Source organism: Mesoplodon bidens (genome assembly GCF_964165515.1).
Source record: "Mesoplodon bidens genome assembly, chromosome: 1".
NCBI lineage: Eukaryota > Metazoa > Chordata > Mammalia > Artiodactyla > Ziphiidae > Mesoplodon > Mesoplodon bidens.
The window spans coordinates 16,664,712-16,687,726 of record NC_138176.1 but is presented as its reverse complement, the minus strand read 5'-3'; the positions used below and the strand labels follow the sequence as shown (position 1 = coordinate 16,687,726).

The 23,015-nt window shown below is 44.6% G+C and overlaps 1 protein-coding gene across 1 annotated transcript in view; it reads right to left on the bottom strand.

Moving 5' to 3' along the window:
- The window catches only part of ABLIM1 (actin binding LIM protein 1), a 186,393-nt gene that overhangs the window by 100,065 nt on the left and 63,313 nt on the right, over window positions 1–23,015 (bottom strand). Inside the window, exons 5-6 of the mRNA XM_081228323.1 lie at window positions 3,091–3,217; window positions 1,450–1,543 (exon numbers count right to left, since the gene is read on the bottom strand). Of these exons, the coding sequence (XP_081084449.1) occupies window positions 1,450–1,543; window positions 3,091–3,217 (221 nt within the window). The remainder of the gene's footprint in view (window positions 1–1,449; window positions 1,544–3,090; window positions 3,218–23,015) is intronic.

The window sequence follows — 23,015 nt, the reverse complement described above, 5'->3', positions numbered from 1 at the left end:
CCCCCCTATTCTTCACACAACAGTCTGATCCAGCCACGTGACACTCTAGCCACAATCACTTCAACGCTTCACACCACTCTCAGGGTAAAGCCAAACTCCTGAATGTGACTTTCGAGGTCCTCATGCTTGGGCCCCTCCCATTCCTCCAGCATCATCTCTCTCAGCCGTGCTCCTGCCCAGATGACTTTGTTTCTTGGGTACGCTGTGCTTGTGCTTGCCTCTGAGCCTCTGCCATTGCTGTTCCTTCTTCCTGAAACACCCTTCCCCTGAGTCAGAGGCAACCGCATTGATAACAGGTACTTCCTTATCTCCCAAATCCAATTAGCTGGACTAGGTCTCAGCACAGAGCCAACGTCAGCCCCCCTCTGCACTTCACGGACAGGAAGGCACTGCTGAGCTTGCTGTGGCATTAGGAAGGCTACCCCGAACTTGGTGAAACCCCACAGAAGCTGCCCAATGACACCTTGGGGGACTCTCGGATTCAGTCCTGGGTCCCTGAAACATAGCCTGCTGGGAAGTTTGAATGAGGTGAAGTGGATTCAGTGCCCTGGTGTCTGCTGAAGCCATGTGACAAGTTGTTCAGGTACCTTCCAAGGACTCCACCAGGTGTCCTGACTCACCTCTGCTCAGTGCACATCCTCCGCCCTGAGACATGGGACGGGTGTGAGGCAATCTCTGCTTTTTCCATGGGAGTGTGTTAACACCCCACAGGCCTATGAGAAGCCAGGCAGTGACTCTCTGACCTCTGGCCTCATGTCCACAGGTGGCCCCGGCCCAGGAGGAGCTCGGCTCAGCCCAGAGGCAGAAGCTGGTGGGGCCGCTGCTGAGAAAGCAGGAACCAAGCTCCCTGGTGCGAGGCGGTCACACCTGAACTTGACAGGCTTCGGCTCAGCCTGGACCACAGGGCGTTCTGGGTCACACAGGATGCGGTTTTCTAAGGGTGGGGAAGTCTACGCCCTCACCTCTAATGACTCTTTCTTCTCTTAGCTTCAATTTGGAGCCTCTGCTTCCTGAGTCTGTACACTCCCACACGTACACACAAGAGCACACACGTGTACACGCACACACGGACATGTGGGCACACATACGCACAGGTGTACCACCCATACACATGGCTCTAGCACGCTCTTCATTTCCTCTTTTCTAACTTCTAAAAAAAAGAACAGTTTAATATAACCTTTCCTACTACATAATTCCTAACAGACTCTTTTTCATTCTTCTTTTCCCTCAGATTCCCCATCCTTCCAGTTTCCACACGAGCACTCAGTAGGCAGTGCCTGAGAAGACAGTACCACACAGTAGTTCTCTAAGCGATTCGTCATCTACAACTACTTTTTCCTCCACATGCGAGAAAAAGATGGAAAAAAATGGAAAAAGAGACCCCCGTGTATTTTCCAGGGCCTTGAGGAAGATGACGGTAGCTTTGAGGGAAGCCCATCTGTCACTTACCTCCAGGACCTTGCCAGTGATAAACTGGTGGCAGGCTTCACATTTCACCCCGAAGAGCCCCTGGTAGTCCTTTTCGCAATACGGAGTGCCATCCCTGCAGGACAAAGAGCGTCAGCTCCCGAGAAGGCTGAGGGCAGGAAAGACACCCAGACCCCATTTCTCTCCGCCCTCCTGCACAGAACGGTAGCAGAAGCTATTTCTCTCCCACCCAGCACTCACATGTCTGGAGACCTGCTCAGACAGGGTCAAAGCCCACAAAACCAAATGATCCAGAGAGAACGCTGAGGTTCTCCAAGCCGTGTGGAAATAACAGCCAAATGGTTATGGCTGCTGATTCCTGGACGGCCTCAGACCTAACTAGCAAAAACCTGGAGTCTCTGTCTCTTGCAGCACCAGGCCAGATGGGCTTCAGCTGTGGTCCCAGGGTCCGTCTTCCTCAACCCCCACCAGCTCACTGACTCATATGCATCCCAACAGCATGGAGACGCCACCCCCTTAGCCCTCAGGGGCCCTAGAGGTCCAGGGCCTCTCATTCAGCCTCCTGCAAACTCCTTCATTTCCCTCAGGGCACAATGAAAAACACTATGTTCTATGTGTGCCATCGTATGGAAGAGTTAAAATGAGCCACTTCAGACAGCCCAGTTACCTAGCGCTGCACAACCGTCAGTGTTAAAGGCCGAGCATTTCTCTCTTCTTACTTTGGCTGTGCATCAGAATCACCTGTGCAGTTTCTCCCTTTCTAATACTGGTGTTTGCTTCACCCCAGACCTGCAGAATTGGATTTCTAGGGGGTGGGGCCTAAGCTACTTCTTTTGTTTGTTTCACTATATTCTGGTGTTAAATTCATTAAAATTTTTTTTGAATAGGTGCTGGTTGGAGACCATGTTTTAAAGTGGATAGGGGAACATTTTCCCTCACTGCCACTGGACCTTCCCCTGCTCCACGCTCATTCTTTCCTCCTTAATTTTTTTTTTTTTTTTTTTTTTTTTTGGCCTGGTTGCACGGCATGTGGAATCTTAATTCCCTGACCAGGGATCAAACCCCGCACCCACTGCAGTGGAAGTGCGGAGTCTTAACCACCGAGGAAGTCCCTCCTCCTTAATTTGAAAGGTAACCACTGTAACTAGTTGTTGCAGGTTACATTAAACAAAAACAAAACCTTCACCTGCTCTATTATCTACACCAGCATCTGACTCTAATGAACCTATTCCCTGGTGGTCCTAATGGGCTCTGTGCCTAGACCCTGAGTGGTTTTTTTTGGGGGGGGAGTGTCTACAAATATGTCTGAGACCTGGAAGGAGGGTAAAGGTTTACTAGTTCCAAATAGGAAAAAAAAATTAGCAAAAGTAAAATTACTAAATGCTTAATTGGTTACAACATACAGCCTACCGTTATGTCAGCTTCATTAATTGTTACATTAGGCAATGATGAATATTTCATTAAACTTTTAGTAGGCAACAACAGAAGAATAAAATTCTCTTCAAAAGTTTTATAGCAAAAAGTTCACATTGACTGTGGGATGTGAATGTCTTTCATTATGTCTGATGGGACGGGGTGGAGTCCCGGAGAGCAGGGCCTACAGAGGGCCCAAGACGGCCCCATCCCTGCTGAAAGGATCCACGCCCCAGGCCCCAGTCTTACTTGCTGATGTACTCCCCGGTGAGGACCTTCCCGCAGGACTTGCATTTAAAGCAACCCAAGTGCCACTGCTTTTCCAGGGCCAGGAGCGCCTGCCCGTTCTTGATATCTCGTCCACAGCCAGCACAATCTGGAAAAAAGTAGCCACCAGTGGTTACTCCACGCTTGTTTTGCTAAATCCAAGCATGCAGGCCTGCTCTGAACCCCAGTGTGCACCCATCACAAACTCAATAAATATTTACTTAAGCACAATTTCATTCCGTGTTCTCTCCCTGCACGAAACCTTCCCCAGCAGACTCGCAGGCCCCATTCTCACACAGGATGGGAACGTCATAAACCTCCGTGGATCCAAGGGCATGGATGTCCTTCACCAGTTTATTTTCTTGGGGGTGATTTAAATACCCTCTGAGCTCCAGCTGGCACAGAGAATATTTAATTATAGTGTCTTGGCTGTAATTTTAAGAAAGCTCTCATCGGCCTTTATTAATTGAGGGCACATGTGAGTAGCTAAGCAGCCCCCCCATGCTGGATGCCTCTCTAACACTATGTATGGGACTCTTGGAAGGCTGCCCATAAGTCTCAATTTTGTAAACAGGACTCTACTTCCTTATCAGCCTAAACCAGACTTTCGAAGGTTTGTGATCATCAATTCAATGGCTTTTAATTCCTTAGCTTTCAATTCTCCGTGACAGGCTCCTGTGAAGCAGATAGAGGAGAAGGTGTTTCTTCATGGTAGAGTGTGTGGGCCCTGGAATGAGACGACCTGGTTCTGAACACCAGCTCATGTTGGCTAGGCACGTGACCCAGGCTGGTTCTCCCCTTTTCTAAGTCTTGGTTTCCTCATATGAAAGCCAGGATGCTATCAGTGCCTGTCTCAAGTTCTCTGATGAGGAATCAATGAAATAAAGGACTTAGAGCTCTATAAACATTTGCTATTATTACAATTGCCCTTATTCTGATTATTAAAAACATAGTTGTTAGGGAAATGGAATATTTAAGAGAACCCAGAAGCATGTGTACCCCATTTTATTGTGTTTCACTTTACTGTGCTTCAAATAGAATGTGAATTGAAGGTTTGTGAAGTCTATTGGTGCCATCTTTCCAAAAACATTTGCTCACTTTGTGTCTCTGTGTCATTTTGGTAATTCTCCTAATTTTTCAAACTTTTTCATTATTATTACGTTTGTTATGGTGATCTGTGATCAGTGATCTTTGATATTCCTGCTAAGTCTCTCTGAAGGCTCAGATGATGGTTAGCATTTTTCAGCAGTAAGGTATTTTCTAATTCAGGTATGTACATTGCTTTTTTTACACATAATGTTTTGCACACTTAATAGACTACAGAATGGTGTAAATATAACTTCCATATGCACTGGGGAACCAAAAAAAATTCATGTGACTCATTTTATTGCTGTATTTGCTTTATTGTGGTGGTCTAGAACTGACCCCACCGAATAGGCAGCATCTCCGAGGTCTGCCTGTAAATTGGTACAACCTTTCTGTAAAGCAATTTCTGTAAAATCAACGTACCTGAGAAAGTGAAAGAAAGCACTGTTGGCACGTTGCTCATGATGTCCCCAACTGATCACAAAAAACACTCACGGAATAAAGAAATGTGCAGACAAGGCCTCTCGGTACACAAAATGATTACACACACCCCTTTTCTGACCACATCTGTGACTGCTGCTCCTGTACTAAGAATGACATTTCTAGCCTAACTTGAATTCTCTCTCCTTCTAGAAAAACTTCCCTAACAGTACCCAGCACGAGCCCAAACCCTATAAAAAGTTCCTCTAAATGTCATTCAGAGATAGCTCACAATTCTTCTTATTTTCTCCCTTGCTGTGGTTTGTTAAGTACACTTGACTTTTTTTTTTTTTTTTTGACTACAGGTGTGCTTCTGGTGACCTCTGGTCAGTGGGTATTTACATAACCTTTATATTCAGCAATTTCATGTCTAAGATTTTATTCTACAAATAAATTTGCAAAAGAATGTGCATGTGAATGTATGTGTATGTCTATCCCCTGAAGAATATATATTCATCCTCTACTGCATTTTTGTAACAATAAAACTGAAAATAGCCTATGTGGACATTAACGAGAAACTGGTTACATTGATTACAGTATGGTCAATAATGGAATACTACATACCATTGAAACAAATGAGGTAGATTTGTGTGCTGACATGGAAAGATGTCCAAAATAGATTGAGTATTAAAAAAAAAGCAAGCTGTAAAACAGTATGCATAACATAAGCTCATATATATATATATATATATATTTTTTTTTTTTTTTGCGGTATGCGGGCCTCTCACTGTAGTGGCCTCTCTCGTTGCGGAGCACAGGCTCTGGATGCGCAGGCTCAGCGGCCATGGCTCACGGGCCCAGCCGCTCCGCGGCATGTGGGATCTTCCCGGACCGGGGCACGAACCCGTGTTCCCTGCATTGGCAGGCGGACTCTCAACCACTGCGCCACCAGGGAAGCCCATAAATACAATTTTTAAAGGTCAGGAGCGCAGTACGGATGTAAGATGAACTGGCAGGTTTTAATCCAAGGGAATTGAATATTTTCTTCATTCTTCTGATTAGATTATGCCCACTAGGTGGCAATAAGGATTTAAAATAATACGGAAGACGCTGGTTGATAGAATTTTTAAAGCAGAAAATAAACCTTAGAGATGGGTTTTCAATTCTACAACGGAAGACAGTCAGGCTCAAGAAGGTCGGTGGAGCTGTTTGGTATCTCCCCTGCATAGCACTGGGGTTGAGGGAGATCAAAGGTGCGAGGACCGCGAGAGGGCTGGCTTTAGGATTAGGAAGACTTGGGCATTAACTCGGAAAAGTTATTCTCTCTGACCCCTCATTTCTTCATCTGGGAAATGCTGACCCGCTTCTCAGGTTGCTGCGAGGAAGAAGAGAAACTCTGCGTCGTGAAGTGCTTCGTATAACACTTAGAATGCTTGGTACCTGGTGGGCGCTCCCCTTTCCTTGGTAGGGGCCGATGGGACTAGAAACCAGGTTTCTTGATTCTGTCTTGCTGTTTTTACTTATTTTATTTTATTTCATTTCATTTATTTATTTTTTTGCGGTACGCGGGCCTCTCACTGCTGTGGCCTCTCCCGTTGCGGAGCACAGGCTCCGGACGCGCAGGCTCAGCGGCCATGGCTCACGGGCCCAGCCGCTCCGCGGCATGCGGGATCTTCCCGGACCGGGGCACGAACCTGCGCCCCCTGCATCGGCAGGCGGACTCTCAACCACTGCGCCGCCAGGGAAGCCCAGTTCTGTCTTGCTGTTTTCATAAGCACATGAATGCCCAGATACCCCAGAGCTCTGACAGCAGCTGAGACCATTGGAGTGCAATAATGACCTCTCTGAGCATTCTGCACTGAGGGCTTTGGTGAACCAGGCATCGTGGGAGCGTTTTACAGACATGGCGTATACTCGTCAGTAGTGGTTTTTCACAATCTTTACTATCCCTCACAGTCATGGAGTCAAAGTGCCTTGCAGTCTGGAGGCCTCTGACCTCACAGGTGGTGTCCTGAACCTCTCAGATCCTCCATGCCCTGCAGTGTTCCACGGACGGCACACGTTCTACAACTGATCTTGATTATGTTTCATGAAGAAGCATTCACCGAGTGTGACCACCTACAGCCAGCCAGCTGGTGAAACTGGGCTGGAAGTAGAGGCTGGGGATGAGGCTCCTCCATCCCAAACCTTAAGACATAAATCAAACAAATCAGCAAAGATGGCCTCCTGGAAAGTAGGATACTGGCCCAGCTGATTCAAAGTATTCCAGTGTATTCCACAGAGGTTACCCATTCGTTCCTCTCTGGACAAAAGTTTACACTCTCCTTAAGCCTGATGTCACACTGGGGAAAGTGGAACAGATGCTGAGATAAAAAGATTGGTGCTGGGCCTCCCTGGTGGCGCAGTGGTTGAGAGTCCGCCTGCCGATGCAGGGGATACGGGTTCGTGCCCCGGTCTGGGAGGATCCCATATGCCGCGGAGCATCTGGGCCCGTGAGCCATGGCCGCTGGGCCTGCGCATCCGGAGCCTGTGCTCCGCAACGGGAGAGGCCACAACAGTGAGAGGCCCGCATACCGCAAAAAGAAAAAAAAAAAAAAAAAAAAAAAAAAAAAAAAAAAAGATTGGTGCTGATGGTTTGCGTCTCCTATGCTCATTTCAACTAAGCTCTTTTATAAAGCACAAAATGTCCTCATCTCTATCTTCATGTTTTTCAGCTGTTGAGAAAATTGTTTCCACATCACGGAAGCAGCTGCTGATAAATATAGAAAGCTGGTGATTGGCACTGGAATTACTGCCAAATCAGAAATAAGTAAATATGGAGCAGCATCAAGGAAATCAAACCCTCTAGCAACTCGCTGGTCTTCTATCAGGGATGCACAACGGCCAAATGTGAGAACAGAAGCAACCTACAACAACCTTAAACACTCTGCCCCCAAGCCTTTCATTCTTGGCACAGGAGCCAAGAGAAAAGCAGGGGTTTGGCTACTTATGTCCAAGTTAAACTAATATCCACGTACACACCTGGTTCCATATTTATATCATTTCGTTCAAAGTTAATAAATATCCTTGAGAATAGGGATCCTGTCTGTCTCCTTTAACCTCTCTCTCTCTTTTTTTTTTCTTTTTTGGCATAGGGCCATGGACCCCTGGGCTTCTAAAGTACTTAAGTTGAAGAAGGTGACAAATGGCTCTCTGGAAGGAAACCTGTGTTCTCATCATGCTAAGAAATATGTCATCACTTGGGCTGCCTTTAAGGTCCTGTCAGCCTGGATACCTATGCTCTTTTTAAGAACGGTCTCTGCCTTCCTAGAATTTCCCATTTGGAAAGGGTAAGAGCCAAAAAGTTGTCTTACTCTGTGAAGATGATTTTCTGGAACAGAAGGCTGAGGAATGGAGCTACAGAAAAGGGAACTTCGTGGTAACTGAATTCCCAACCATCCCTGCCTTCCCAGGCTTCTGTCATGCCTAGCACCATCAGTGGAGGTGGAAGCTGCCATTCACAGTAGCCACCCATCTGCGACCAAAGCTTCTAGAATATGGAATGGGACTTTTCCTAGTGTCCTGAAATTTTGGGCTATGTATCATCTTAGAGCTGAAAACAATGATGATAAATTTTCCGTCTTCCAGAGCAGGTTGCTAGGAATATCCTTGCCGGATTTACCAAAAAATAGTACAATCTACCCGATGACTCTCAACCTCTACCGCCTCCCTACCTCTGAAACCAGAAATTCACAGAGGCATGGAGGAGAGTGGGCAGGGAGCTGTCCACACAGCAGGAATGGGGTGTTCCCTCCCCTCTGCTGTGAGAGGGATTAGAGGACCCCGGGAGAGGCGGGGACCGGCCTCCCGCTCTCCACCTAGATGTTTACTGAGTGGGGATGCTCAGGCCCTGGTGCTCCTGTGGATCCATGAGAAGCTTGATGTTAGAGTTCTTGGGACAAATTGACTGGACTGTCCTGGAGCTTGGTACCGTTCATGAACAAAAAGTCTGGAGCCTGCTAAGTCTGGAAGATTCAGAAGGCAGGAAGCTGGCTGGAGCCCCTCCTCTTGATGGCAGGCTAAGGAGAAGACAGAAGTAGGAGAGGTGTGCATGGCCACCATCTGGCTCACCGGGGATGCACCTGTGTCCTGTGGGTGGTACCCATGCCCAAGCATCTTGAATGAACCCACCTGAGAAAGCTGCCTGCCAGGCATTAGTAAGAGCTTATGAGGAGCAGGACCTGAGGCTGGGGAGGATGGAGGGGGTTTGTTGAAACAGGTTAGCCAGAAATTGCACACTTTCGTCAAGGAACTCAAAATGGGTCCTATTAGGGCTTCCCTGGTGGCGTAATGGTTGAGAATCCGCCTGCCGATGCAGGGGACACGGGTTCGTGCCCCGGTCTGGGAAGATCCCACATGCTGCAGAGCGGCTAAGCCCGTGAGCCATGGCCTTTGAGCCTGCGCGTCCAGAGCCTGTGCTCCGCAGCGGGAGAGGCCACGACAGTGAGAGGCCCACATACCGCAAAAAAAAACCCCAAAAAACGGGTCCTATTAAAAATTCTCCCTAGAGTTAGCTGAAAGACAACAGTTATAACACCTTGTCCTCCGTACCTCTAATCCCCCTCCCCTCTGCCCGGACTCCCAAGGAGCCACAAGCAGGGCAGGAAGGAGTAAAGAAGTAGAAGAGGCTGTGCCCCCTCCTCATTGCAGGTCTCCTGTTTGGGTCCGGCCTGAGCTGGGAAAAGGGTGCAGCTCTGATGTGGATGTGAGAATAAAGTTTTCGACTATACTGGACTTTTAAGAGCTGAAAGTGACCAGAAAGCTGTGGGAATCTGCCTAAGATGTTATTAAGGGTGAGAAAGGGAGCAACAGAAAAAAATAAGACTACTGTGTTGTCCCACTAGTGTTCTGGCCCATTCTATACGCTGACTGCACAACTCACAGGGATTAAGGACTTCAGGGGCCAAGGGACCTGGGGTCAAATTCCAGCTCTGACGCGGAACCAAGGGACCTTGGGCAACCTAGGTAACACTGGGCTTCAGTTTCTTCATTTGTAAAATGGGCAGATTAACAAGACCTACCTTCTGGGGCTGTCATGAGAGTGGAGGGAACATGTGTGTAACCCCCCGGCAGAGTGTCAGGCACATGGTAAACAATCGATGTCTGTGCTCACACCTGCAGTCATCTCAGAAAACCTACATTTCATCTTCCCCTTAACAAATAACCAAGACCTACTGTGAGCCTGTGGAAAAGGCATTTTGGTTTCTCTGGTTCCACAATCATCATCGTCCTATTAACATTATTATTATTATTATTATTATTATTTTTTTTTTTTTACGGTACGCAGGCCTCTCACTGTTGTGGCCTCTCCCGTTGCAGAGCACAGGCTCTGGACGTGCAGGCTCAGCGGCCATGGCTCACGGGCCCAGCCGCTCCGTAGCATGTGGGATCTTCCCAGACCAGGGCACAAACCAGTGTCCCCTGCATCGGCAGGCGGACTCTCAACCACTGCGCCACCAGGGAAGCCCTAACATTATTATTGTTGTTGTTATTATTCATCCTTTAACTTTTAAAAGATCTTGAATACCTCATCTCAGTCCTCCCTTAGGGCTCCCACTAACCTGGAGGGACAGTGATTATCTACACAAAGTTCCAGAGGGACTCTGAGGACTTTTGGTGTGAAAGTTTCATTTTGCACACAGGACAGTAAGGCCAGGGTGGGCCCAAGCTTGGCACAAGGTCACACAGATAAACAACTTCCCATTAACTGCAGAGTGGAAATCTACTGTTCTCACATGCACTTGAACATGAACCCAGGCCTTTACAGGGCTTTTCTGGGTTTAAAGCGCCAACCACGCATTTGTTCCCCTGGTCATTGCCTCTTCTGCTGTCAATGAGCAAAAACAGCCATGATGGAGCTGCAGCATGAGGTTCACTTGTGGGTACAGAGAATTATCATAAAAATAACATAAATCGTAAGAGGGACTAGAGAGAGACTTCACTCATTTATGGATACTTGCTGAGATACTGAGATGTTATAAAATGTCCAAAGAGATTTTAAGTCAATTCAGAGTATTTGCTTCCTTTACCATAAAGTTTTAAATATTAAGAATAAAAAGATCAAGTTTCAGTATTGATACTGTTGCCCATATAAGTTCCAGAAAATTCAAGCTTCCCCTGGAATCCCTCTTTAAAAATGAGAATAAAAAAAGAAACTCTAGTTGTCATCAACCAAGATTAGCACATAAGTTCATGGCTATACATGTGGATGAAAAATAGACACAAAATCATTTCAGATATAGGGTTTTTTTTTTTTTGTTTCTGTTTCAAGACACTTCACTTACTATATACTGTTGAGTCTTTCACACTGAACTCATAACCAACAACACTATAACTCATAACTGAAGGAAGCTTTTGTCGCACACATATTTTCTCCATAAGACACCTCATCGCCTTCTGGGAACGAACAGTAGCCAGCCGGGTGTTCTGTTGTTGTTAATTTAAATCTATTATGGATGAATGTTATATATACCTTTTGCATGTTGAATGTACACATTCTTAGAAAGGAACAATGTGTCTGAGACATCACTCCATATCAAAAACTGCACATCATTAGTCATCAACTTTGAGTTTTTCTCATTCTAGCCTAGGAGATGTGGCAGAAAAAAAGAAAAAAATTTTAAAAAGCCTACAAGATCCGTCCCAGACACATCTACTTCAGCAGAAAGAAGACACACCAGGCAAACAAAGCAAAAAAATACACTGAAAACAGACATAGGTTGTTATTAATAGAAAGTAGAATAAGATTTTGGAGACCCTATAAAATATTCAAGTGGTGTCCTTTTCTTTTCTTTTTTTTTTTGCGGTATGTGGGCCTCTCACTGTTGTGGCCTCTCCCGTTGCGGAGCACAGGCTCCGGACGCGCAGGCTCAGCGGCCATGGCTCACGGGCCCAGCCGCCCCGCGGCATGTGGGATCCTCCCGGACCGGGGCACGAACCCGTGTCCCCTGCATCAGCAGGCGGACTCTAAACCACTGCACCACCAGGGAAGCCCAAGTTGTATCCTTTTAACAGACTGTTAACTAGAGGCACTTTATCCCTGGCCAGGAGTCAATATAAGGAGCTTTAAGGAAAACAAACAAACAAAACCCCCAATTTAAGTTCCAGGGTTTGGCTAACTTGAATCCTGAATTTAATGACATCATATATTGTCATTCAATGTCTCCCACAGGATGTGGATTTCCCATGACCTTGTGTAATAAAATGGTGAATGCAGAATACCAGAGAACAGCTGTTCTACCCAAAAAGAGAGAAAGTGGAGACAAGGGAAGTGTGACCTGAACATGGGTCAGATTCTGTGAGGTCAACAAGCTGCCTTTGACACAAGCTTTCAACACGTCTGATCAGCCTCTGACACGTGGATTCCTTTGTGGGAACAACTGTGGGAGGCACGTAGTGGCTGCCCACCCTAGACAGGACAGATGTTTTCAGTTTGCTAAGGGTTGCATCCCTCCCTAGGGTCTAAATGTCCACTGCCACCTGTTTTCACGCTTGAACTGAGCACATGCACCTATGTTACCAGCCTGGCCCTTTTTTGTAGGCCTTTGAATTTGTAACCCATCAATTTAAAAAAATCCAGACATTCCTTATGCTATACAGGCCTCTCACTGCCGTGGCCTCTCCCGTTGCGGAGCACAGGCTCCGGACGCGCAGGCTCAGCGGCCATGGCTCACGGGCCCAGCCGCTCCGCGGCATGTGGGATCTTCCCGGACCAGGGCACAAACCCGTGTCCCCTGCATCGGCAGGCAGACTCTCAACCACTGTGCCACCAGGGAAGCCCTATTTTTTTTTTTTCTTTAATAAGACTTGGCTTACAGTTTTAACATCGTTAAGGTATAAGGGGTTTGGGGTTTGGGTATTTGAAAACCCTTCCTTGACTAAAAAGGCCACATCATTTAGTAGTGATAAGAGCGTCCATCTAGCAAGTGTACACCATTGAATGTCTGATCTTCACCATTGAATGTCTGATCTTCACCTGTGCTGCTCAGTGTTGTCAAGTTCCAACCAGACATCTGAGTTGACAACTACTGACTGGCCACAATCCGTGTCGAGTTACTGACATGAGTCTGCAATTTTCTTTTCTAGCATGTCACGGCAAATTCCATGGGTATGAGGTCACCAAAAGAAAAGACAGATAGAGGGCAAAATGCAAATGTGTTAGGCTAAGCACTTTTCAAGAATTAGTTTTTTAAGTACTTTTTAACTTCTGAAATTCTACGCTGCCATTTGCCAAAAAGGAATACATGGGGTCACGAGACAAATACTAGTTGGGGCTGAGGGGAATTGGAACATTCATATTTATTTATATTCAAATAGGTGCAGTGTATTTGCCATCTTATGGCTCTCAATAATTTATATCTAAATTCACTAAAAATGATGCAGAGTTATTTTAAAAGGTTATGGGCTGCCTGAATATGTAATCTTGAACTAGACTTTGCAAAATCACCTATGTCCTTGCCTAGGTTAGCTGCTCCCTTTGCTATCTTGATGGCCATGATGGAAACATCACAAGCCAGAGGGCCTCTGACCTGCTCTTTTAGGTGAAGGTTCTTGTTGTCTTGGGAAAGCAATACTGCACAACAAACAAGTTTTCATGGGCCATAGCAGCAGCAGATTATCAGCCTCATCAGGAAAGTTGTAGGCAGGACCAGGAACAGTCACCTTCTGAGCCCTCTATTATCTAATATTTGGCAGTCAATCCCATCTTTCCTTCTTTTAAAGTGTATATTATATATACTTATAGCTTTGGTCATAATTTTTATAAATACAGACCATTTACACATTTGAAACTTCCAATTCTAACCCCTGAGCCAGTGGTCACAGAATTCCGATGGGAGTATTACGAATTCTCAAGGTCAAGAAGCCCCCTCCTGGGCTTCCCTGGTGGCGCAGTGGTTGAGAGTCCGCCTGCCGATGCAGGGGACACGGGTTCGTGCCCTGGTCCGGGAAGATCCCACATGCCGCGGAGCGGCTGGGCTCGTGAGCCATGGCCGCTGAGCCTGCGCGTCCGGAGCCTGTGAGCCACAACGGGAGAGGCGACAACAGTGAGAGGCCCGCGTACCGCAAAAAAACAAAAAACAAAAAAAGAGAAGCCCCCTCCTTTAATTAGCATTGGGTGTGTTTTTTCTCATATTCATGACCAGGATCTGAACAGGAAATTTCATTAAAAGGAGCCAGATTGTTTGCCTTTCCTCTCCATTAATTGGTTATGAATCTATTAAGCAGGAGTTGAATGGAAGGAATTCTGACACATGCTACAACATGGACGAGCCTTGAAAACATTATGCTAAGTGGAAGAAGCCAGAAACAAAAGGCCACACTTGTATGATGCCATTTATGTGAAATGTCCAAAATAGGTGAATACACAGAAACAGAAAGCAGATTGGTAGTTCCTAGGGGCTGGGAGAAGGGGTGAGCTGGGAGTAACTGTTTAATGGGTACAGAGTTTTCTTTTGGGGTGATGAAAATGTTTTGGAAATAGAAGTGGTGGTTGGACAATGTTGTGAATGTACTTAAACGTTCACTTTAAAATGGTTAATTTTATGCTATGTGAATTTCAGTCAAAAAAATCTGTACCAAGAAGGTTTGCCCTTATACTGATTTCCTTAATTAAGCTGTAAACTTTAACCTGGTGAGGAGATTCATGATAAATCTTTAACTGGCTCTGGTCACCCAGCAAACCGGGCTCTTGCCAAAGAGGAAATCATACTTGAGTTTTACGTCAGTTTCTCAGATCCAGTACTCATTAGCCAACATCAGCTCACTGACTCTATTCCAAAGATAGAAAGAAGAAAAGAAAGGGTAGAATGTCAGTTTCAGTACTTTCCTCATGTGACCAGTCACTTAATACATACACAGCTGAAGGTCACAGCAAGGGCAAACTGCAGTGAGACTTCAGTCTGGAATGGGCCTTTTATTTATTTACTTACTTATTTTTTTGTTTGTTTTTTTTATAAATTTATTTTTATTTATATTATTTATTTTTGGCTGCGTTGGGTCTTCGTTGCTATGCACAGGCTTTCTCTAGTTGCAGCGAGCAGGGGCTACTCTTCGTTGTGGTACGTAGGCTTCTCATTGCAGTGGCTTCTCTTGTTGCAGAGCGGGCTCTAGGCGTGTGAGCTTCAGTAGTTGTGGCACACGAGCTTAGTTGCTCCACAGCATGTGGGATCCTCCCGGACCAGGGCTCGAGCCCATGTCCCCTGCATTGGCAGGTGGATTCTTAATCACTGCACCACCAGGGAAGTCCCTTTTTAAATTTTTTTTAAATTTAACATTATTTTTATTTTTGATGTGCTTTGGTTTTAAATAGGTAATACATACACATAGTTCAACATTTTTTTTTTCATGTAGTAAAAATAATTCCTTTCCTCCCCTATCTCCCTGCTACCACTCCCTTTCTTCTGGAGATAAACACTAAGAGTAATTTCTCAGTATCCCTCTGAGGACAGGCTATAGGAATATACAACTATAGATGTACACAGCAGCCCTTTGAACAGCTAAATCTTTACTGCTGCTGAAAAATTAAACTGGGGAATAACCACGCTTCCAATCATTAAAATTCTAGTTTTACTGATAAGTTGTCAGAAGGTGTGGGTCTTATTACATAAAAGACGTATCTAGTGAAATGAAAACAGCAAATAACAAAATACCATTAACTTGCCAACCACTGAAACATTTTTTTGTACCCATTTTCCCTTTTTGCCCCTTAGTTGGACCCATTCCCTGTAAGGTGGGAACTTTTCTTCCTTTCTTGCAACCGAGATGATCCAGGTTCTGGTTAAGTGAAAAGATATGTCACTCTGGGATCTTTATGTCTGACTCATAATTGTAACAGGTTTCAGTCTGAAAAATCTAAATATTAATGTTCCTTTTTGTGACATACCTTGTCCTCCTGCGATGAATCTTTGGCTACTATGTCAATTCCAAACTCTCTCAACAGTCTAATCCGTACCCAGTAGAGCAATATTGGAACTGCCATGTCAGGTTAGACCCTGTCCTTCCAGGCCAGGGGCTGGCACCCGAAGTGCCCAGACAGGTGAGGCCTCTCTAACCTCACACTCAAAGTTGGGAAATACATTCCCTGACCCTTCTACTGAAAAAAAGCCCCAAAGTCAAAAAAACCTTGTGATGCCGTCATCAGCCAAATTATCTAAAGCAATAGCTCCTTCCCCTTTTATTAAATAAGAGGAAAAACTTGTAAATAAGATGAGAAAATGAACATTTAAACATGCCGATACACCTTGCCCTCATGCACCCAAGCTGTACTATGTAATTTTACAAAACCACAAAAGCCATTGTCACCATCGTCATTCAAGTAGCATTCAGAACTCAACATTCCAGACCTGGGAGCTGAGATTTATTACCTGAAAGGCTCTCCTGGGATGGTATCAATTTACCCACTAAATGAACATTCATGTACTTGCTGTGTGCACAGTGCTATTCTTAGGGAAAAAAAAATAAAAGAGCTTGTCATTAGGTAGCTCATAGTCTGGTTGGAGAGAAAAAGATGCAAAGAGCTAGGGGAGCTATGCGGTAATAACTGTCACAATAGAAATGCAAAGCACAGCTTTGGCCGGGACACCTGTGAGCTGGCCCTGTAGCCAGGGAGCCTAAGCAAATTCAAAGCTTTCAATCTTTTGTGTGAACCTCAAAAGAACAAATGATGTTTGATGAGAAGGCACATGACCAAAATGCTATGGGAAGAATTTATGCGAAGTTGTACACGTGTCTATAGCACTTAGAGCAAAATCCAGAAGCATATCCACCAAAATGTTAATAGAGGTAATCTCATTGTGATGGGATTTCGGGTGATTTTCATCTCCTTCTTTGTACTTTTCTGTAAAATTTGTATTGTTTTACAATGAACACTTAAACCCATTTAAAAAGAGAAGATTGTTATTAGCTCTGTTTAGAGATAAAGATGGCTTTGATTCAATTTCTGGAATGTTTATCTAGGGTTTTAATGTGCTAGACCTTGTATAAGAGAGAAAGACAGCAGGGTCCTTATCTTTAATGAGTTCATTAACTTGGTGGTGGAGGTGGGCACACATTTAAACAATTAAAATGCAACAGGTTATGTACCAATGTTGGTTTTTTAATTGTGACAAATGTATCACCGTAATACATGATGTTAACTATGCAGTAAAGAATTTGGCTGGTGCCAGGAGCACAGTAGGTGCTCAGAGAAATGCTCATTGAATGAATGAATGACATCCATATCTTTCTTTGACATAGTCCTTTCATTCATCTTCCTCACCTTTTCTCACAGCCATTACCTGTACCCACAACCAATGGTCTCCCCAGCTCTGATCACTGATGTCAAATCACTGATTTTGCACACCACTATTGCCATTACCACCTTAATCTTTCTAGAACATTGTTTTCATCTGGTTGTCCTCCAGGTTAAGCCAAGCTCCACATTGCCAAACTCCTCAAAGCCTCCAGAGACCTGGTGCCCTTGCTCTAACTTTCCAGCTTTTCTTCTCAGGACGTGGAAGAACAAAGCCTTTGTTCTGTTTGGGTTCCCCCTGTGCTGTTTTTACAAGTACCCTCCCCACATTTAGACTGTTCTCCCATGTAGTAGTATCTTATTTAATTCCCATAAAAACCCTTAGGAGTAGCTATTTTCCGATTTTCAGACGACAGCATGAAGGTTCTGAGACATCCAATAGCTTGTCCACGACTTCATGGCTAGGAAGAAGCAGGACCCGGAGTGAAACCCAAGCACTCTGAAAGGTAGAGCCCACATTTGAAACCAGCATGCTATGCTCTCTTCTTCTGTTCCTTTCTGATTCTAAATTATCTCTCAGCTCAAGTTCTAGTCTCATAAATTCCTTAAAGAACAATGGTTAACATTTGGATGAGCTTATTAGGTTTCATGAATCTTTTAAGTACTTTACTTATATGATCCCCACAACAACCCAATCAGAAAGGAACAATTATTATTATTATTTTTTTAATTCATTTATTTATTTTTGGCTGCCTTGGGTCCCCGTTGCTGTGTGTGGGCTCCTCATTGTGGTGGCTTCCCTTGTCACAGAGCATGGGCTTCAGTAGTTGTGGCACGCGGTCTCAGTAGTTATGGCACACGGGCCCAGCCACTCTGCGGCATGTGGGATACTCCCGGACCAGGTCTTGAACCCATGTCCCCCGCACTGGCAGGCAGATTCCCAACCACTGCACCACCAGGGAAGCCCGAGAAAGGAACTATTATTGTTTCCCATTTTATAGGCAAAGAAACGCTGGCAGCGATGGAGTTCTCAAGGCCACACAGCCTGTATGTGGTAGAACTGGGATAAAAACCAGCCATCAATCTGTCCAGAACCCATACTCTTTAGCAGAGGCCTGCCAAGCCTCCTCTGCCATCCTATCCTACTGGAAGAAAGTGTCTCAAGAAGGTGGGGCTGATCTGTTTTGAAGACCTTGCCGCAAAACCCATCACCATGAGTCAAAACCCAACAATCCATGGGTTGTATGTGTGCACGTGTTCCTGCCTTCACAATAGGTTTTACATATTGGTGGAAAATATCAAATGAACAGAAAAGACAGCCACCATGAACGGTAGAGTGAAAAATGCACAGTCACAAAAAGCAAAGATTGTCCTACACAAAAATTCAGAAGTCAATGCCTGAACAGTAAGTTTTTGTTTTATAAGTAGTCAGTACTTTTATCTATTTATTTATTTAATCCTATGAGGTAGGTACCTATTGCCATCCCATTTGATGGAAGAGGACATGGAGGATGGAGAGGTCAGGAGATGGCTAGAGCCAGAGCCTGACCCAGGCAGTCAGATGCCAGCGTCAGATCATCACCACTCCACCTATTGTAGGTGCCTCAGCAGACAATCCCACTCAACCTGCAAATGTTTTTTTTGAGAGAGAACATAGATAAAAGAAAAATTATCTTGCAACTATTAAAAGCTATTGCACCAAATAGAAAAGTAAAATAATTGAAAAATTCTTCCTCCCCTTTGAAAACATGCACATGACTGTTTATCTGAAATGATTTAAATTCAGTCCAAGCACAGCATTTGCCCCAATACCTTAGGAGTTCCAATAGCAGTTGGAACAATGGCAATGCTGTACAGAAGGGGTAAAGGAGAGGAAGATGGGTTTGGATGTATGTGTGGGGGGTGTTCATCGCATCAATCTGCCAAACCCACACACAATCAGACACCCTTTGAAACGGAAAGGGTGATCGTAGACAGCAACCCACTTCTGTTCGGATGCCTGAAATACACCAGAGCCGTGCAGGAAGCAACATCCAAACCCGATTCCCTACCCTCTAGGTTGTCACACACAGACTCCCCCTCACCAGGCTCCTTACACCACAAGAACCAGTCCCTCAATTACTGGCAGATACATGAAGAATGGAGTGAAGTTAGGCCTTAAAGTAGTGTCATTAAACTTCTGGGAGAGCATCATGCTTTCTGGACATACATTTTTATTTCTAAAGAATGAATCAGCTAGACATGGGCAATTGATTTTTTTTATCAATGATAAAAGCAGTTTAATTAATGTTCATTGTAACCCTGTGAGGCAATGTTTACTATTATCTCCATGCTATATAATGTTTGTTGCTTATTGAATTCAAATTGCATTAGACTGGGTGCAGCAACAGTTTTTACTAATTCAAGGGCAATAATCTTTAATTGAAGTAGTTTGTTTCTATGAATAACTTCCTGATGGTTTCTATTCACCAAACCTTGCTACGCCAGGGAGGCAACTGTGGCACATAGAAAGCACACAGCCCTTGCAGGCAGACACTTGAGTAAATCTGCAGACAAGTCAGGTCACTGCTCCAAGGCTCAGCAACCCCCATCTTTGGAAATCAGAGAGTAATACCTACATTGTGAAATAAATATCTGGGACAGTAACATGGCATCTGGAGCCTGGGTTTGTATCCCAGCTCTACCACTGTGTAACCTTGGGCAAATTATTTAACCTCTATGGCCCTTTGTTTCTTCATCTGTGAAAAGGGGATAGTTTTAGTACCAACCTATAGGGTGGTTTTGAGGATTAAATGAGTTAAAATTTGTACACCAGCTACACAGTGCCTGATCACAGTGAGTACTACGCAAGTGTTTTAAGAAGAAAATAAAATAAAGGTGAGAAGAGTTACTGTAACGTGGAAGAAAGCGCCAAGCAGAGTACCCAAGACATCACAGGCACTCCACAGGCATGTCTCCCTAAATTAGAGCAACACAGATATGGTGGCCCCTGAGTGGCTGAAATTGCACCTCTACTGAGTAAGCTCAAACAGAGCCTATTTTGTGTTAATTCTCATCACAGCACTGACTTGCTTCCATTGGCCACTCTTCACTTCTTCTCTCCCTCTCACACTGTCTTCACCTCCTATTCAGTGATTATGGAAAACCAGCCACAGAACGTGAAATAAAATTTCGGTTCAGAAGAGCAAACTCATTTGTGAAAGAACATTTCAAAGGAAAAAGAGGACCTTGACTCTCTGATCTATTTCACCAACACTGTGAATATTATCAAAGAAAAGTTTCATTATTTGCTTTTCTTTAGGAAACTTTGCCAAGTTAAATTAAAAAAAAAAGAATCAAAGTAACATCAGTATAGTTTTAAAATATAGGGCATTTCTTAAAGAATTACAAAGAATAACCAAGTGTTTTCTAATTATGCTCCAGTGAATTTCAGAAACTTGCTGAAAATTCACTTGCTCTTGTATTTGTGTGCCTGCCTCCTTTGGGTATTTTGCATGTGTGTATCCATATATAAGAGCTCTCTTTTTGACAGACACCCACACCCACACGCCCCAGAAATGCTATGTGAGTACTTATCTAAACAGACAAGTACTTGTTGAAAATAAAAATGTTCTGACCAAAGCAGTTGCACAGAGAAAAGGGATTTCATCCACTGGGAGCAAAGGAGAAAATATGATTTGGTCCAACAATTTGCACATACGCAAATCTAGCATTAGAAATGCAATGAATTTGAGTCTGATACATTTTATACTTAGAATTTTAATTTCTTTTTTATGTGCATAACAACTATGTCATATAAAAAAAGAAAATATAGATAAAGCAAAACAATGTTTAATAAAAATTGGAATAACCATTTTGGTGGAGCTATGATTAGGAAACATGCTTTCAAATTACATGGAGGAAGAGGACTGGAAGCCTTTAAAAATATCCTCCTTCTGTTTCTTAAACCAAAGAATGAGGAGTATTAGATGAAACAAAAAGACAGCCCCAAACTCGGAGTCAGAAGCCCTGCCTCTAACCCTACCTTATTTTTGGATAGCTTGTGTGACCTTGAATGTCGTCGTGGGCTGCAATATCCTCACCTATCAAGAAAGATAGTTGGACTAAAGGACTCCACTGAATTTGAGGATGCAGCCAGTCCTATAATAGGCCTATGGACATGATCTTCTGTTATAGATTGTCATCCTATCCTGGGACTCATAACATCCTGTTTTTCTTAACTAGACAGAAGAATACCTGCAAAGTTTTTTGGTAACATACTTTCAAAGCAAGCCCTCTCAAGCAAGGGGTACCTATTCTCAACCTAGGTCACCTTCCCAATGACCTGCATGGGGCAGAGTAGGTAAGCACAGTGAAGGACTTGAAACCCTATTAGGGGTCTAGGATAGTGTCCTGTTTTGTAGCCCTTATCCTACCCAGGCTGCTGTTATTTATTAGTAGGGCATATAAATGCACATGCTAAGGATCTGATCATGTGTGTTGAATAAGATGCACTAATACATTTATTTTCTTCTTTTCTCCCAATGGTTAAAATCCAATTTCTATGTAAATATGTTTGGTCATAACATTCTTATTTTTAACAGGTATACCTCTTCTACTTTAACAGGAGGATTTGGAAGTGCTGTTATAAATTACAAGAAATTCCTCCAGAGCAGAAGGGGCTTATCTCATTCTTATGTATTGAGACTGGCAGGGTTTAAAGGCATTTGTTCCCTGAGGACGGGCACAATCCACAGAAACCGAGGCAAACCTCTATCAAGTCCATGTCCTAATGCCCCAGGAAACAGAGGGAAGGAGAGCTTCCTGGCTTGCTGTCCTGAGTTCAGAATCCCTCTCACCTCAGAGTGAACTGACCTACCCAATGTTATTTACTACAAGAAATACTGCCATTGGCCACTATTTTTATTTGGAAGGAAGTTGGTTTTCTTTGGATTCATACAGGTCAGACAAGCCTTGTCCTCAAGAATTACCAATCCCGGGCTTCCCTGGTGGCGCAGTGGTTGGGAGCCTGCCTGCTGATGCGGGGGATGCGGGTTCGAGCCCTGGTCTGGGGGGGTCCCACGTGCCACGGAGCGACTGGGCCCGTGAGCCACAGCTGCTGAGCCTGCGCGTCTGGAGCCTGTGCTCCGCAACGAGAGAGGCCGCCATAGTGAGGGGCCCGCGCACCGCGATGAGGGGTGCCACTGGAGAGGGCCCTCGCGCAGAGGCAAAGACCCAGCACAGCAAGAATAAATAAATTAAAAAAAAAAAAAAAGAATTACCAATCCCATGATGTATGGATAGCTTGTCCCATACTTTCTTCCAATCTCACCTTGGGTGACACTTTTTAAGAGTGGTCTCCCTGATTGCCCCAGACAAACACAGACCCATTGCTCTGCTTTTTCTTCCCACTTTAATTTTCTTCACGTATTCGATATTTTTGTACACGCACTCATCGTCTGCCTGCTCCTACTAAAACATAAGCTTCCTGAGGATTCTGAGTATGCTCTGTCCACGCCTGTATCTCTAGTGTGAATGACACACACATTGTACGTGCTCAGCAAATTATCTGTTCAGTGAATAACTGTCAGAAACCCTCCAGGTGAATAAAGAGTACCTAAGGGTGATAAAGAATAAAGAATTGGGCTTCCCTGGTGGCGCAGTGGTTGAGAGTCCGCCTGCCGATGCAGGGGACGCGGGTTCGTGCCCCGGTCTGGGAGGATCCCACATGCCGCGGAGCGGCTGGGCCCGTGAGCCATGGCTGCTGAGCCTGCGCATCCGGAGCCTGTGCTCTGCAAGGGGAGAGGCCACAACAGTGAGAGGCCCACCTACCGCAAAAAAAAAAAATAAAAAAAAAAAATAAAAAAAAATAAAGAATTATTCAAGAGTAAATAATAACCACCACATGTGCCCAAGGCACAGTGGGGATAGCTTTTCTAATATAGAGACATCAATCACATCACCACCAAATGCTCTCACAGCTTAACCTCCATGACCAGAGAGGGGCGTTTCTGATGTAACAGCTTATAATTCTTTTTCCTTCATTTACTATCAAAATACACAGTGTGATGTCCAATTCTATTTCTGTCCTTTTGAAATAAGGGAGATGCTTCTCACTGCATGGGTTTTAGTGAAGGTTTCTCCACGCATCACG